The sequence below is a fragment of the Hemiscyllium ocellatum genome, chromosome 3, assembly GCF_020745735.1.
Source record: "Hemiscyllium ocellatum isolate sHemOce1 chromosome 3, sHemOce1.pat.X.cur, whole genome shotgun sequence".
Taxonomy (NCBI): domain Eukaryota; kingdom Metazoa; phylum Chordata; class Chondrichthyes; order Orectolobiformes; family Hemiscylliidae; genus Hemiscyllium; species Hemiscyllium ocellatum.
The window spans coordinates 116,729,971-116,745,450 of record NC_083403.1 but is presented as its reverse complement, the minus strand read 5'-3'; the positions used below and the strand labels follow the sequence as shown (position 1 = coordinate 116,745,450).

General features: G+C 39.2%; 1 protein-coding gene across 1 annotated transcript in view; it reads left to right on the top strand.

The window, feature by feature from the left end:
- The window catches only part of myom2b (myomesin 2b), a 122,349-nt gene that overhangs the window by 63,919 nt on the left and 42,950 nt on the right, over positions 1 to 15,480 (top strand). Inside the window, exons 14-18 of the mRNA XM_060821604.1 lie at positions 87 to 214; positions 2,405 to 2,588; positions 3,998 to 4,172; positions 5,066 to 5,187; positions 13,912 to 14,099. Of these exons, the coding sequence (XP_060677587.1) occupies positions 87 to 214; positions 2,405 to 2,588; positions 3,998 to 4,172; positions 5,066 to 5,187; positions 13,912 to 14,099 (797 nt within the window). The remainder of the gene's footprint in view (positions 1 to 86; positions 215 to 2,404; positions 2,589 to 3,997; positions 4,173 to 5,065; positions 5,188 to 13,911; positions 14,100 to 15,480) is intronic.

Here is a 15,480-nt window from a genome sequence, read left to right as displayed (position 1 = left end):
GGTTTAGTGCTATTTTTCAGCCAGTACTGTAATCTATATTTCACCCAATAGCAATAAGTGATTTGACTCTTATCTGTATCCCATAGGGGATATAAAACCCCCAGGTATACCTACAAATGTCCATGTAGCTGAAACCAGCAGGAATTACATTGTACTCAGCTGGGATCCACCTGAGCCACGTGGCCGAGAACCACTGACGTATTACATTGAAAAGGTATAAAAAGTCCTTTGTGTTTCAGTCAGCTGTTTTTGTGTAATAATTCATTTTCCAAATAATTTTTTATAATATTTCTCTTGCCATAATAAATTAGAACATTTACATTTGATCAAAATAACTTATGAACTGTTGATCTATAACTTAATGTAGACTAATAGTCACGTTTTCTCATTATGAGCTTTGTAGATAATGTTGCCAGTTAGATGAGGATGGATGGAGAAGACTTGTGAAGAGCATTAAGGCTAACATGGATGAATTGTATCAAATGACCTGATTCTGTGTTGCATGCCCCATGGAATTTGCATAAGGTTGAGGAGAGGCAGTACAATCTCTGCAAAGAGATAGCAACACAAAGAGGCTACAGTCCAAAAGAATTAAATTAAGGAAAATAATCAATTAAGCTATGTAGATTCTTTGGGTGCAGGATGGGATTAAAAACCCCAATAATCCAAAAGCAAAATACAGCAGATGCTTGAAATCTGATATAAAAACAAATGCAGGAAATAATGAACAGATATGCTGGTATCTACTGAGTAAGAAATAGAGTTAGCAATCTGATGATAGGTGATTTACCTTAAATGCTAATTCATTTCATTCTCTATGTATGCTTCAGGAACAAATATCCAGTATTGTTTCCCATTGTCAAAGGGTGTCTAAAATATGATTGATAACATGATAGGTTTGGTGATATTCAGATAACTTCAGCAACTGCCTGAGAATGAACCAGACTCCTGCAATCTTGCATGTAACCTCGCAATGAGATTTCAGTCATTTATCCATACCAGTACAAAACTGTTCATTTCCACCTTCATAGCATCACCTGAATCCACCATTGTCTCAGCTCATCTACTGCTGAAACACTGAATCATGCCTTTATTGTCTCTAGACATGAGTATTGGTCATTGGTCTCTTATAATTGGTCTCCTATATTAATGCCCTCTGTAAACTGAATCTTATCCAAAACTCCACCGTCTATACCCCAACCCCACCAATTCCTTTCACCCATTAACCCTTGTATTTGCAAGCTTACATTGATTTCCGGTTAGCCCCAACTTGAAATCTTCTCTCTAGCTTTCAAATCTCTCCATTGCCTCAACCTCCCTATCTCTCTAATCTTCTCCAACACCACGTTCCTCTGAGATATCTAAACCCTTATAAATCTTGGCAGTTAAGCATCCCTACTTTTACTTGCTGCACCATTATCTTCCTTATCCTCAGCTGCCAAGAGCCTATGATCTGGAATTTTCTCTCTCCACTTTTCTTCCTCCTTATTCCTTCTCTACTTCCTTTAAATACTCATTAAAACCTGTTTCTTCCACAAAGAACTTGGCCATTTGCTATCATATCTTCTTACATGGCTTGGTATCACATTTTGTTAGATGCGGTGCTCCTGTGCAGTGCTCTCAGATGTTTCAGGGCATTAACAGTAATATATCAATACAAGTTGTTGTTGTTGTCAGGTGCCTTTTACATGAGCAGTCTAATCAGGCCCTGAGAAGGAAATATACCGGCCATGCCTCTCTCTGGTCTTTACATCCAGAAAGCAGTGCAATGATATTATTTTTTTCTCTAATTTATTCTAATGAAGAGCTGGGGAAATCAAGAAGAGAAGAAGTAGGGGGAAGCCTTTGAGGGACCTCTGCCAGCCAATAAAATTGTGGCCTAGTGTTCCACTTTCCTTTCAACTCGCTAACCTTTGACCCCCTTGTAGATCAAAAATCTGTCTAATTCAGCACTGAATATATTCAATGATCCAGCCTCCATTGCTCTCTTTGGTAGAGAATTCCAAAGATTAGTGACCTTCTCAAAGATGAAATTTATCTCCATCTTAATTGGGGGACAGCCTTTCTTTTTTTTTAAAACTACATCCCTAGTCCTCAATTCACCCATGAAGGAAAACATCATTTCAGCAGTGATTCTGTAAAACAGGCTTAGAATGTTATATTTCAGTAAGATTATCTCTCATTCTTTTAAACTCCAAACAATATAGAATCAATCCACTCTACCTTTCCTCATAAGTCAACCCTTTAATTTCAGGAATCTAATGAGCGAACGTGCTCTGAACCGTCCCTAAAATGCAACTGTCGGAAAATCAATTTCAGGCATCTTGTCAGTAATGTGTCCCATTCAGGGCTGCAAATGATTAACCAAACAGTTTCTATAATAATGATATTCCTTCTTTTTCAGACCATGGCTGGCAGTGCATCTTGGCAAAGGGTCAACCAAGAGATTGCAGCAAGATCCCCACGTTTTGCTATATTTGACTTGGCTGAAGGAAAATCCTATGAATTCCGTGTTTTTGCTGTGAACAAGTTTGGTATGAGCCAGCCATCAGCATCTTCTGGACCAGTTACAGTTCAGGAGCGCATTGGTAATATTTTTAGTCACAATATTGTCCAAATTTCAATGTGGAATTAACAGCATGCATGCTTTGCGTTTCTTGAAGAACACGTGGAATGTGATCACCGCATTCTGCTCAACCAATGAAAATATTGATTGTAAACAGACAACACAGTAATTTAACGGTGAAGTTATATCAGAGAGCAAAGTTCAGTGCAGGAAAATCACTTGAAACATTTTTCAATCCAATTTTATTATAGCATTTAGAGTTACTCACCTTCCTCAAATATAGCTTCCTCCAATATAGGATCAATCCACTCTACCTTCTCTCATAAGTCAACCCCTTAATTCAAGAATTCATTTTCGTATGTAGGTAGCATTACTTTTCAACCTTATCCATAGCCATGTACATTCCAGAATGAATCTCAACACAATGATTAGCATCGAAATAATGACTGACTGATGTATTTCCCTTTACTCATTCAGGGCTGTTCAAACTCTTTCACCAACTGCAATCAGCTAACTTGGTACAGGTCTTTGGACTAAATCGAATACCAAGTGGCCTTTCCTGTGCAACAGTATAGGTGTCGACCATTGGTGGCATCAAATGAAATTCTTTCCTTTATTATAGTTTTAAGAGCAATAAATAATTCTGTTTTGGTTTGAGTTAACTGTTTCACATCCCATATTTTCTAGAGTCAATGGTAATGGATTTCTTGAGCTACTGCAACATTTCTAAATTCTGGGATATTGATTTGGCTGTGGTGAAGGGGTGGCAGTATATATCCAACTCAGGATGACCCAGGTTTTCCCTACAATGTTCCTCTAGCCTTAGGTAACAAGGTTGTGAAGGGAAGGAAGTCCCTATCAAAATTGCTACATTGTATTCTGTATTCTATAGAGTATTCTCACTGCAGTATGTCAGTGGTGCAAAGAATGAGCATTGGTAAGGTACCCAATTAAGCAATCTGAGCTGTCTTGAATGTTTCTGCAGACCTCCAGGTGGGAGGAGAGTACTCTAGTGCTCTGACATGGATCTTGTTGATACAAGAATAAATTTGTGGGGCCCACTCATTAGACTACCCAGCCTCCTTACACACTTTAGGAACCATTGTGTTAATTGGGGTGGCCTATTTAAGCTTTTGGTCAATGGTGACCCAATGATGTCTATCATGGATAACTTGGTAGTGAAACCATTGGTTGAAAATAACTCATTTTTGAGATGGTCAGCATCTGCCTTTATGTCACGTAAATGTTACCTGTCACGATGCAGACCAAACTGGGATGTTGTCCAATTTCTGTATGGACTATTTCTTTAACAGGGAAGGGATGAAGTCTTACTGAGCAATGCTGGTGAATATTGCTTCCAGTCCACTGTTGACATGATCATTAATATTATAATAGTGACTGACGTTTTTAACATCTTATTACCTTTTACAGAAATTCCAGCTTCGCCCTCTGGTGTTCGATGTGCAAGAAACACAAAGCATTCGATTGTTGTGCATTGGACACCTTCAAAAAGTGCCAAAGACCTGATTGGCTATTACATTGATTCCAGCCTGGTGGGAACCAATGACTGGCAGCCCTGCAATCACAAGCCTGTGAAATACACAAGGTCATTGTTGCAAACCTGTCTTCAAGTTGTCTGCATTAAAAATAACATTTTAGTTTAAGGTAGAAGTTCATATATATATATATATATATATAATGTGTGTGTGTACATATACTAAATAATATCATAGACTGGTTGAACAGCTCGGTGGGTACATGCTGGATCCCTGCTTACGCAGGAACTTCTGCCTGTCTTTTTTAAATCCAGGAAGGACTGAAGTTGGAGATCTCTTTACTGAGCATTCCTGTGTTCCTGGTTCAAACTTACCATAATGTTAGAGACCCCACAGTGAGATCTATGAGAGCAATAGACTTCCAAAAGGCTGCAAGTGAACCCCATGGTGGATTCAAGCAGCCTGGGTCCATGAGATAATTTATTTATGTAGATTCTGAAAGGACCACTTCATGGATTTTGCCTTCCTACTTGTTCTGTAACCCCGGCAGAGTGGCATCAACAGATCCGGTTCTGAGGAAGGGTCACTTGAACTGAAAGATTAACTCTGATTTCTCTCTTCAGTTGCTGCCAGGCCTGCTGAACATTCCCAGCAATTTCTGTTTTTGTACCAGTAGAGCCAATCTTGGTGCAAATACAATTTATTGTATTTCTGGGCCTTGTGCATTAATTTTGCTTGGAATGGATTTTTTTTGCATTAACTCTACTACTAATAGTTATAATTTCAGTAAATGTAAACATATAGGAAAAATTACTTAGTAACAAAGAAGAGGTGAGATTTAATACCGTTCAAGTGTTTTGCACATTTAGATTTTTTCCAGGTGATAACAAAATATACCATTTCCAAAATTAAGTATAGACTGGCAATTTGTGGGAACATGTGAATATATAAACCTAACTGAAGAATTATTTCAGCAAGTCTCCCTGTGTTTTTCTCCATTTAGATTTGTTGTTCATGGTCTAAAGAATGGACATAAGTACATCTTCCGTGTGAAGGCAGTTAATGCTTTGGGAACAAGCGAGATGTCTCAAGAATCAGATCCTATTACTGTCCAAGCAGCTCTGAGTGAGTACATATTCCTTATTTTCAAACATTAAGTACATAATAATAAAAGAAATTATTTTACCAATGCAACTAAAGGTTGGAATTTAATATTTTTGAATGCCCTGCCTGGAGAATTCAAAGGCACTTTTCAAAAAGGAATTGGTAAATATTAGGAGAAAATTGTGGAAGGATATGGGGAAAGAGGGGCGCTAACTTGACAGTGTCAACACAGACTGAATGGCCCACTTCTGTCCTGCAGTATTCCATGATTAAGTGTTTGGAATAAAGTATGACTGATGGATTTTCAGATTTTAAAAATGTGTGGGGGCACCATTAACTATCACAACTTCTGTTTGTACAGATGCCTAATAAATATATATTGAAGTATTTGTAAAAATTACAATAACTTAGAAGAACAGTTTTCTTTTTGCAATGACACAGATACAAGAGAACATGACTGAAATGGAAACAGCAACTAAGCAATGTTAGTTTATTCATTGGTTATGTAATACTTGTCAGATATCAATAGCCCTGTATGTAGTTCAAGATTTATCTCATTCCTCAAGGAGAAATATGAAAAAAAGCAAAATAAACCAGGTAAAAGCAACATTTCCATAATTCTCCTGAGAAAGTGTAACAACACACCGAAAATAACAATACAATTTCTCAATAAGTTATTTGAATGTTCACAGTCTATATTTGGGATAATTGGGCAGCATTTTTCCCTCCCTGGTGTGTTGTGAGAAATGGCTAAAAAGGTGGGAAACAATAGGAAAATAAAATAATTGGACTCTGAGTGTAAAGAAACATTGTCCTAATTGTTCCCTCAGGTCTTAAATGGCGACCTCAGAATCTCACTACTGAGCTGCAACTATCTTATTTCCACATATTTGCAACTCATTAAAGATCCAATTCACCTTATTTATATGTTCCTTTCAAATGTTCCCTGAGAAACTGGATAACTTGGAAATTGAAGCAGCTACCTAGTGCTGCAGCTCACCAATTGCTTATCACAGCCATCATCTAACTATGTCCTACAACAATGTCCTTGCATGGTCCATGACCACCGTCCTCCTTGACACATTATTCATTCTAATTGGCATTGCCAACCACTAGATTCACCGTACCTGCACTTGGTTCAACTCTCACTCCATTTCAGCCCTTCAACACTCTTCTTTGGAATTCAGGGACAGGTTATACAAATTTTCCAGGTTGCTATGCCAACTCAGTCACACATGCAATTCATGTCCTTGCAGTCCAGACCAGGTTGGTCCTGCAGCTTGATGGAGAGCCATCCAGGAATCGCAGGTAATTCAGTTGGTGTGTAGTGATGACATTGGTCTTGAGGGTGGCTCACTGTTTCCTACAATGATGCAAAGGCAAGGTTGAGTACGGTGGAAGTGGTTGAAGAGTACTTAGTGGTGATTCATGAGCAGGATGTGGCAAAATGGTCTTAGAATGGATTCCAACGAGCACTGGAAGCATTAGTATTTCAAGAGGAAGAGGTGAGTGAGTGGATATTATTGGATGTAATACTGAGAGTTGTAGTCCATGAACCTTGGTGATATTTCTGAGCAGTGGCAAAGTTAGAATGATTGGTGGCCCTGTAATTTTGAAATAGCAGAGAGGAGATGGTGGTAGTTAATGGTGAGGAGCACAGAAGCTCATTGACCTCCTTCTTGTACTGCTGGGTGTTCCAAATCACTCTGACCTCAGCACTGACCAGAACTGCCATTTGTGTCCAGGCTAGCTTGGTCTGGTGGTGTGACAATCAGCTGGAAAAAGGACTGCCCTCCTCTCTACCAATGTGACTACCAATACTTTCAAGTTCCCTTTTCATGAAGTGGGAAATGAGCTTTCCTTTTCACTGTGCAATGGCCTGGGTGTAGAGGCTCGAGCTTATGTGGAGGCTGCTTCCTGGGTTGTAGAGTCTGAAATTGTGTGCAGTGGGATACTAAAAATATGGAGGGTACTAGTTGTGGCCAGGCATGATTTATAGAGAAAGATGCACATGAACCTGGTTGCATAGTTGATGAAGTGCAGAAGATTGCATGAGAAAAAAAATCACTCTGAGCTAGGCCTGGCAGGATACCTTGAATCTCCCTTGACAAGCCACTTCAAGTGAAAATGAGAAAATTCTATCCTGTGTTCCTGTAGGTTAAGGCATGGAACTAGGAAGGGAATCACAGCTAGCTTTTTAATAGATTGTTTCCATGTTGAGGAGGGAAGCAGTAAAATGCTGTAGCAAGTCATGTAACATAATGAAGAGAGGTTAAAAATACTGCTCAAAAATGTTAGTGTTGGAGCTTGAATGAGCATTATTGTTGTTATTCTTTTCTTTATATAATTCTGGAAAATTTATCCTGTATTTTTGCAACTGAATATTCTGGCAAAATTTACCAAGTATTGATAAAGAAATTAGAAACGAATACCTTATTTTAATTTTTTAGAAATGTTAACTTATCCTTTATGACATATTGAATGTTCTTCACTCATGATTCAATACAACAATCTTGTCAACTTTTGTGAATTATAGCTGAAGAGAACTGAAGGTATGGATGGAGTAGTGCAGAATTCATCTTAGATATTAAAGGCTGAAATCTTGGATATGCCATTCAACTGTCAGCTACATTAATGGAGCTGTGAACTGTAAAGGATTAACACCTTCAGTGAAATATATACATACATACATACAAATCAGGAGCAGGAGTAAGCCATTTGGCTGGCCCTTAAACCTGTTCCACTATCAACAATATTATGTTTCATCTGATTAACTCTCATTCCCAATACCTCTGATAACCTTTCATCCCCATGTATAGAGTCATAGGGATGTACAGCATTGAAGCAGACCCTTCAGTTCAACTCATCTGTGCCAACCATATATCCTAAATAAATCTAGTCCCAGTTGCCAGCATTTGGCCCATATCCCTCTAAATCCTTCCTATTCACATACCCATCCAGATGCCTTTGCAAATGTTGTATTTGTACCAGCCTCCACCGCTTTCTCTGGAAGTTCATTCCATACATACACCACCCTCTGCATGAAACACTCGCCCCTTAGGTCCCTTTTAAACCTTTCCCCTCTCAACTTAAACCTATGCCGTTTAATTTTGGATTGCCCCACCCCAGGGAACAACCTTGTCTATTTAACCCTATCCATGCCCCTCATGATTTTATAAATCTCTATGAGATCACCTCTTAGTCTCCAATACTTGAGAGAAAATAGTCCCAGTCTATTCAACCTCTCCCTTTAGCCCAAACTCTCCAATCCCTGGAAATCTTTTCTCAACCCTTTTATGTTTCACAACATCCTTCCTATCGAAGAGAGACCAGAATTGCATGCAGTATTCAAAAGTGGCCTAACCAATGTCCTGTACAGCCACACATGACCTCCCAACTCCTATACTCGATGCACTAACCAATAAAGGGAAGCATACCAAACGCCTTCTTCACTATCTTGTCTACTTTGGACTCCACTTTCAAGGAAATATGAACCTGCACTCCAAGGGCTCTTTATTCAGCAACACTTCCTGGGACAATTCCATAAAGTGTATAAGTCCTGCTCTGATTTGCCTTTCCAAAATGCGGCACCTCACATTCATCTAAATTAAACTCCACGTGTCACTCCTTGGCCCATTGGCCTATCTGATCAAGATCTCTTGTACACTGAGGTAGACATTTGGATTTGGTTTGATTTGATTTATTGTTGCCACATGTACTGAGATACAGTGAAAGGTGTTGTTCTGCATCTCTCCAGGCAGGTCATACCAGACAAAATACAGAGTAGCAGAACAGAGTGCAGATTACAGACCCTTAGACAAGGTGCAGAGAGAGAAAGATCAGCACTAACATTTGAGAGAACTGTTCAAAAGTCTGATAATAGTGGGGAAGAAGCTGATTTTGAATCTGTTCGTACGTGTATTCTAACTTTTATTCTTCTGCCTGAGGAAAGAGGGTGCAAGGAAGTATAACCAGTGTGGGAGGGGAGTTTGATTATGTTGGTTGCTTTCTTGAGGCAGTGGGAAGTTTAGATGGAGTCAATGGATAGAAGGCAAGTTTGTATGATGGACTGGGTTGTATTAACAACTCTCTGCAGTTTCTTGCAGTCTTAAAAAGAGTAGTTACCATTCCACGTTGTGATTCATCCAGACAGGATGCTTTCTATGGTGCCTCTATAAAAATTGGTAAGAGTATTGGTGGACATGTCAAATTTCCTAATCCTCCTGAGGAAATAGAGGTGTTGTTGTGTTTTCTTGACCTCACGTTGACATGAGTGTATCAGGACAGATTGTTAGTGATTATCACTCCCAGGATCATCACTCTTTACACCATGCTGCTAAGCACTCGATCTCTTTCCTGTACTCCATCTTCACAAGGTTTTGGGCAGAATTTGGCCACATGGTCATAAGTGTATAAGGACTATAGTAAGGGGTTGTGTTCACAGCCTTGTAGGGCACTAGTGTTGAGGATTATCATGGAGAAGGTGTTGTTGCCTATTCTTACTGATTGGACTCTATAGGTCAGGAAGTAGAGGTACAGTGAGGAGGGGGAGGGGGGTTCCAAGACCTAGCTCTGAGAGTTTGGAGATGAGTTTATTTGGAATTATGGTGTTGAGAGGAGAGCTGTCATCAATAGGTCAGAGCCTGACGTAGGCTGGAGTTGATATGAGCCATTTCTAACCTCTTCAAGCACTTCACAATTGTGGAGGTTGGAGCCACTGGGTGAGGCAAGCTGCGTGATTTCACTTTGGCACTGGGATGATGGTGGTCTTCTTAAAGTAAGGAGAGGTGAAAGATGTCACTGAATACTCCCATCAGCTGGTCCGCACGAGATCTGAGTGAATGGTGGGGACTCCATTTGAGCAAATCGCTTTCTATGGGTTCACTTTCGAGAAGGCTGATCGAACATCTGTGATGGTGACTGTGGGTACAGGTGCATCTGAGGCTGTTGGGACGGATGACATCATTTCACTAACCTTTTGTTCAAAACAAGCATGGAATGCATTGAGCTCATCGGATAGCGATGTACAGTGGTGCACGATTCTGTTTGACTTCATTTTGCAGCCTGTAATGTCGTGTAAGCCTTGCCACAAATGACGGGTGTCCGTGTGGTTAGTCTGGGTCTCAACCTTAGTTTAGTATTGTCTCTTGGCATCCCTAATGGTCTTGGGAAGGTCGTACCTGGATTTCCTTGAATAGGTCAGGGTCACTTCAGACCTGGATTTCAGTAGGGAGTGGACCTCTTGGCTCATCCATGGTTTCTGGCTGGGTAACATTCCGATTAACATCTTCAGCACCCAGTCCTCTACATGCTTACTAATGAAGTCTGCATTGGTAGTGTCATACTTAGGTTGGCAGCTACATTCTTCAATAGGGACCAGTCCATTGAGTCTTAGAAGTCCCGTAGAAGGCCTTCAATTGCCTCAGACCAACACAACACTATTTTCTGAACTGAGTCCCCACTCTTCAATTTCTATGTATAAGCTGGAGCAGGAGCACAGCATTGTGATCTGATTTTCCAAAGTGCAGACAGGGGAATGGGAGCGGGATGCATTGTTGGTGATTGTATAGCAATGGTCAAGGATGTTCGGATCACTGGTGAGACAGGAAATGTGTTGATGGTGTTTTGGTAGCGCTTGCATAATGTTGGCCTGGTTGAAGCTATTGGTTATGCTGTACAAGGCCTTGGGGTATTCTGCCTTGGGGTATGTGGTGTTGCATAGTTCATCAAGGGCACTCTTCACTTCAGCATGAGGTGAGGTGTAGACTGCTATCACGAAAGCAAAGGTGAACCTGTGAGGCAGATAGTAAGGATGGCACTTCACTGTGATGTATTTTATGTCCGGGGTGCAGTAACTTGCCAGGGTCACTCCAACTGAGCATCAGGAGCCATTGATCAGGAAGCAGACTCCGCCACCCTTTGCCTTGCCTGCAGATGCTGAACAGTCTATTCGGTGAACTGAGAAACCTTCAGGTTGTATGGCACAATCAGGTATAGCAGGAGTGAGCCATCTTTTTGTTAAGCAGAGTACACAGCAGTCTTCAATTTACTGTCTTAAAAGTACTTAAACACACTGCTTCCACCATCTTTTGAACAAGACAGTTCTTCACAAACCTATGGGAGAAAAATAATCTCATCTCTGTCTTCAATGGTTGACCACTTATTTTGTAACTGTGATCCTGAGTTACAGATTCTCCCACAAGATGTAACATCTTCTCCACATCCACCCTGTCAAGACCCCTCAGGATCTTCTGTATCAATTCAGTCACCTCTTACCCTTCTAAACTCAAGCAGCTACAAACCTAGCCTGTCCATCCCTTGTTCATAAGACAACTTGCCCATTGCATGAATTATTCGAGTAAATCTTCTCTGAACTATTTCCAAAGAATTTACATCCTTCGTTTAATAAGAAGATCGATACTGTACACAATAGTTTAAATGCAATCCCACCAATAGTTTAAATGCAATCTCACTTTTGTATTCAACAGTTCTCGCAATAAATGATAAAATTCTATCAATTTTTCTAAATACTTGCTATACCTGCATACTAACCTTTTGTGATTCATGCAAGAGGACACCCAGATCTCTCTGCAGCTCAGAGCTTTGCAACTTTTCAAAATTCAGATAAACTGTTTTTCTATTCTTCCTGCAAACTGGGCAATTTGACTCCATTTATCAGATCTTTGCTCCTCACTTAATCTAACTATATCCCTTTGTGGCCTTACAAACTCTTCACAACTTACAACCTTTCTTTGTGTCTCATCAGCAAATTTACCAACCATACCTTCTGCCTTTTCACATCATTGTAAAAAGTTGAGTCTCCAGCATTAATGGCTATAGCGCACCACTTATTGCATCTTGCCAATCCAGAAAAAGACCTGTTAATGCCTACTCCCTCTTGTCTGTTAGATAATCAATCGTCTATACATGCCTATGATACCTGGTACACCGTAAGCTTTGATTTTCCACAATAACCTTTAATGTAGCACTTTATCAAATGTTTTCCAGAAGTCTAAGTACAATTAATTCATCAAGTCCTTAATATCCACAACAAAGAACATAAATAAGTTGGTTGTATGTTATTTCCTTTTTAAAAAATCACATTGACTCCAATAAAAGCAAAATTCTGTGGATAATGAAAATCTGAAATAAATTAGGAAAATTCTGGAGAATCTCACCAAATCTGGCAGCATCTGTGGGGAGAGAAACAGAGTTAATGTTTCAAGTCCGATATGACTTCTTCAGAGTCCAGTAGAGTTAGTGCTGCCTAACATGCCTGATAAAGGGGTTATACCTGAAATGTCGATTGTCCTGCTCATTGGATTCTGCCTGACCTACTGTGCTTTTCCAGCACCACACATTTTGAGTCTGATTTCCAGCATCTGCAGTCCTCACTTTCTCCTAACTGTAGTTGCTGTCCAACCCACTGGGTTTCTCCAGTATTTTCTGTATTTGTTCTGTGTATACTCTGCCTGATTACCTTGAATTTCTCGAAGTGTGTTGCCACAACATCTTTAAACATAGATTCTAATGGTTTCCTTATGATAGATGTTAAGCTAACTGGCCTGTAGTTTCCTGCGTTGGAAATTTCTTGTGTTCCTCTCTCCCTTCGGTTTTCTGATTTTCAGCAATTTCTGGGATGATGCTTGTATTTTCTATAGTGAAGACCAGTGCTAAATACTGAAATAGTTGATAGAAATGTTAAATGATTATAAAGTCATAGAGATGATTGTGCTAAGTAAATGGCTGAAATTTTTGCCAAAATTGGTTTCTATGCTCAGGTGCCATAGAATGATTTTTTTTGTAAAAGAGTTTGGATATTACTACTTTGCTGTTCCCAAGTGACTTTCTTTATGTGATCATTTTAGGAGGTGGTATCCCTCATGGTAGGTATTGGACCAAGTGTGAAGCAATATTAAACACACTTCTTTTTGGCTAACAATATCTTAAAGCACTATGTTGCTCTTAACAATCCCACCATATAAACACAGTTAATACTCACTCCCTATTAAGTATAAATCACCAGTGCGCTAAGTGTGGAAAAAAATCGTTTTAACTCTCACAGGAAATGTGGTGATTGAGCACAGATCTATTGCTTCTTTTTAGAATAGTTATTAATTACAATTATTCAAAGCCTCATTGATGCCAGTTATCATTCTAATCTGCATTGATTTACTCTGCACCAACAAAAGTCTTGGATGTGAAGCTACTAAGCTCATGATATTTTGTGTTGCAACAAGGTTGAAAATAGTCCCAGATGATGGAAGCTTCTGGCTGCAGAGTGAAATTCAAAAACAACCTTATATAATCAATTGTTAACTTCATTGATGCTAGCAGAGACCAAGTATCCCACCGGCCTGACATTTGAAAGCTCTTTGGAGACCCAGGAGCAGACCCATGCTCAGCTTTCTTAGCAGGACACTAATGGATACTCAACAACATAATTGGAATTTATTTGTTCTGTACCTCTGTATTTAAATAACGCTATCAGTCATGTAACAATATTCTAAAAATCTAATGTAAACTAGATGTGATTGCATACTATGTCTCAAGTATATCTGGCATCTTAAAAAAGTATTAACCCTTCTTCTACTTTAGTTGAATAGTAGGATAGCCTTTATTGACATGGACAGTTGGCAACTTCACTCAAGAAAGGACATTTTTTTAAAGTAATTTGGAATTAGTAGATCATACCTTGAGATTTGAAGTTAGAATTTAGTTTCCTCAATCTTTATCTCCCCGCAGCTGCCCCATCATCACCTTATGGTATAACTCTCCTTGACTGCACAAACGACTCCATGACACTGGGCTGGAAGGCACCACGGTTTACTGGCGGCTCAGATATCATCGGATACTACATGGATCACCGTGAAATCACTGACCTACATTGGCATGAAAGCAACGTCAAACCAATCACTGGAAGAGTTTTCAAAGTTAGTGTCATGTTTAATATTTTTAGGAAGGGAAACCATTTCCCACAAATGTGAAGAGCTTCCTTCGTTTCTACTAGCCAGTCACAAAATGTGACATATTGCAGAATTGGTTGGTAAATCACACAGAATCGAACTTTTGAAATATACATAGTTAAGATCAAGGATATATTATTTCTTTGCATTAGAGTGTACTACTGTTATTTAAAATGTGCTAAAACTATATTTTCAGCAAATTCCTGACCAAACATTAGACAGTAATTGGGCAAGGCCAAGGAGAAAATTAGTATAGTGAGCATTATGTACATGTAATGGTGAATATTAGGGTTGCCTAATATTAGTGTTGAAATGAATATTATGAACGTTCAGCAGCTCTATTACACATGTGCAATCCCTCCTGCCTAATCTCTCTTCTGTATTTTGCTAAAGTGATATTTAGGGATTGAAGAATGAATCTTACCATTTTTATGTATACCATAGTGTACAGCCTCTGGCCTGTTGGGATCAGTATAACCACTGTCTATTAATATTGATAACTGAAAAATCATATTTTGAGAGGATTTAAATGGAGTTGAGAATTGGCTGGACATTATGTACATTTTTTTCTTTGTATTGAAGTATTTTGAAAGGATATTGGACATGCTTGATAGCTCAGTGCCAATTCATTACCAGTGTTTGCAAATTTATTTTTATTCCATTTCACCTATGATAAAGAAATTGACACATTGAACTTCCTAAAGGTAGGTGCATTTATGTAAACATTGGAAAAAGTAAAAGTGAGTCACCTTTCAAATCATTTAAAGCTATATGCTGGTAAATACGTTGTACAGTGCATTTGGAAGAAACATTGTGGAACCAAATGTTGTATCCTTTTTCTGCCTGGATGTTGGACAAATATATGATATACCTGCCAATAGATCAAGGTTCACCTGAATAAATGAGCCAGATCATTACTGAGGACTTAACTGTGTTTTTGCTGGCCTTGAGAAGCAGAAATCAGAACACCACTTCAGGCTTCAAGCTGGTATTACAGAACAAGAGTCTATGGTCTAAACTAAAAGCTACCTGAACAAAGTGCTACCCATCAAGCACTCACTCAATCAGAATCCCTGATCAAAAGGAATCTCACCGACAAAATGTAAAATACCACTTTCTTCCGGTCCCTAAAAATAGGTTGCTGACTGCTCGAGGTGAAAATTGAGCGTCACATTGAGGTCAAATAATCCTTCTTGCTCTTGAAAACAGTCACAGAAGCCCTGAGCAATGTGAAAGTGCAAAAGATCTACACCTTCCTCCTATTACTTGCCCCAGGAAAATTAGTCCTGCTCTTTCAAAACATTAAAGAGATTAACAGATTGGTGTTCTGCAGACTAAGAGTGTTTGA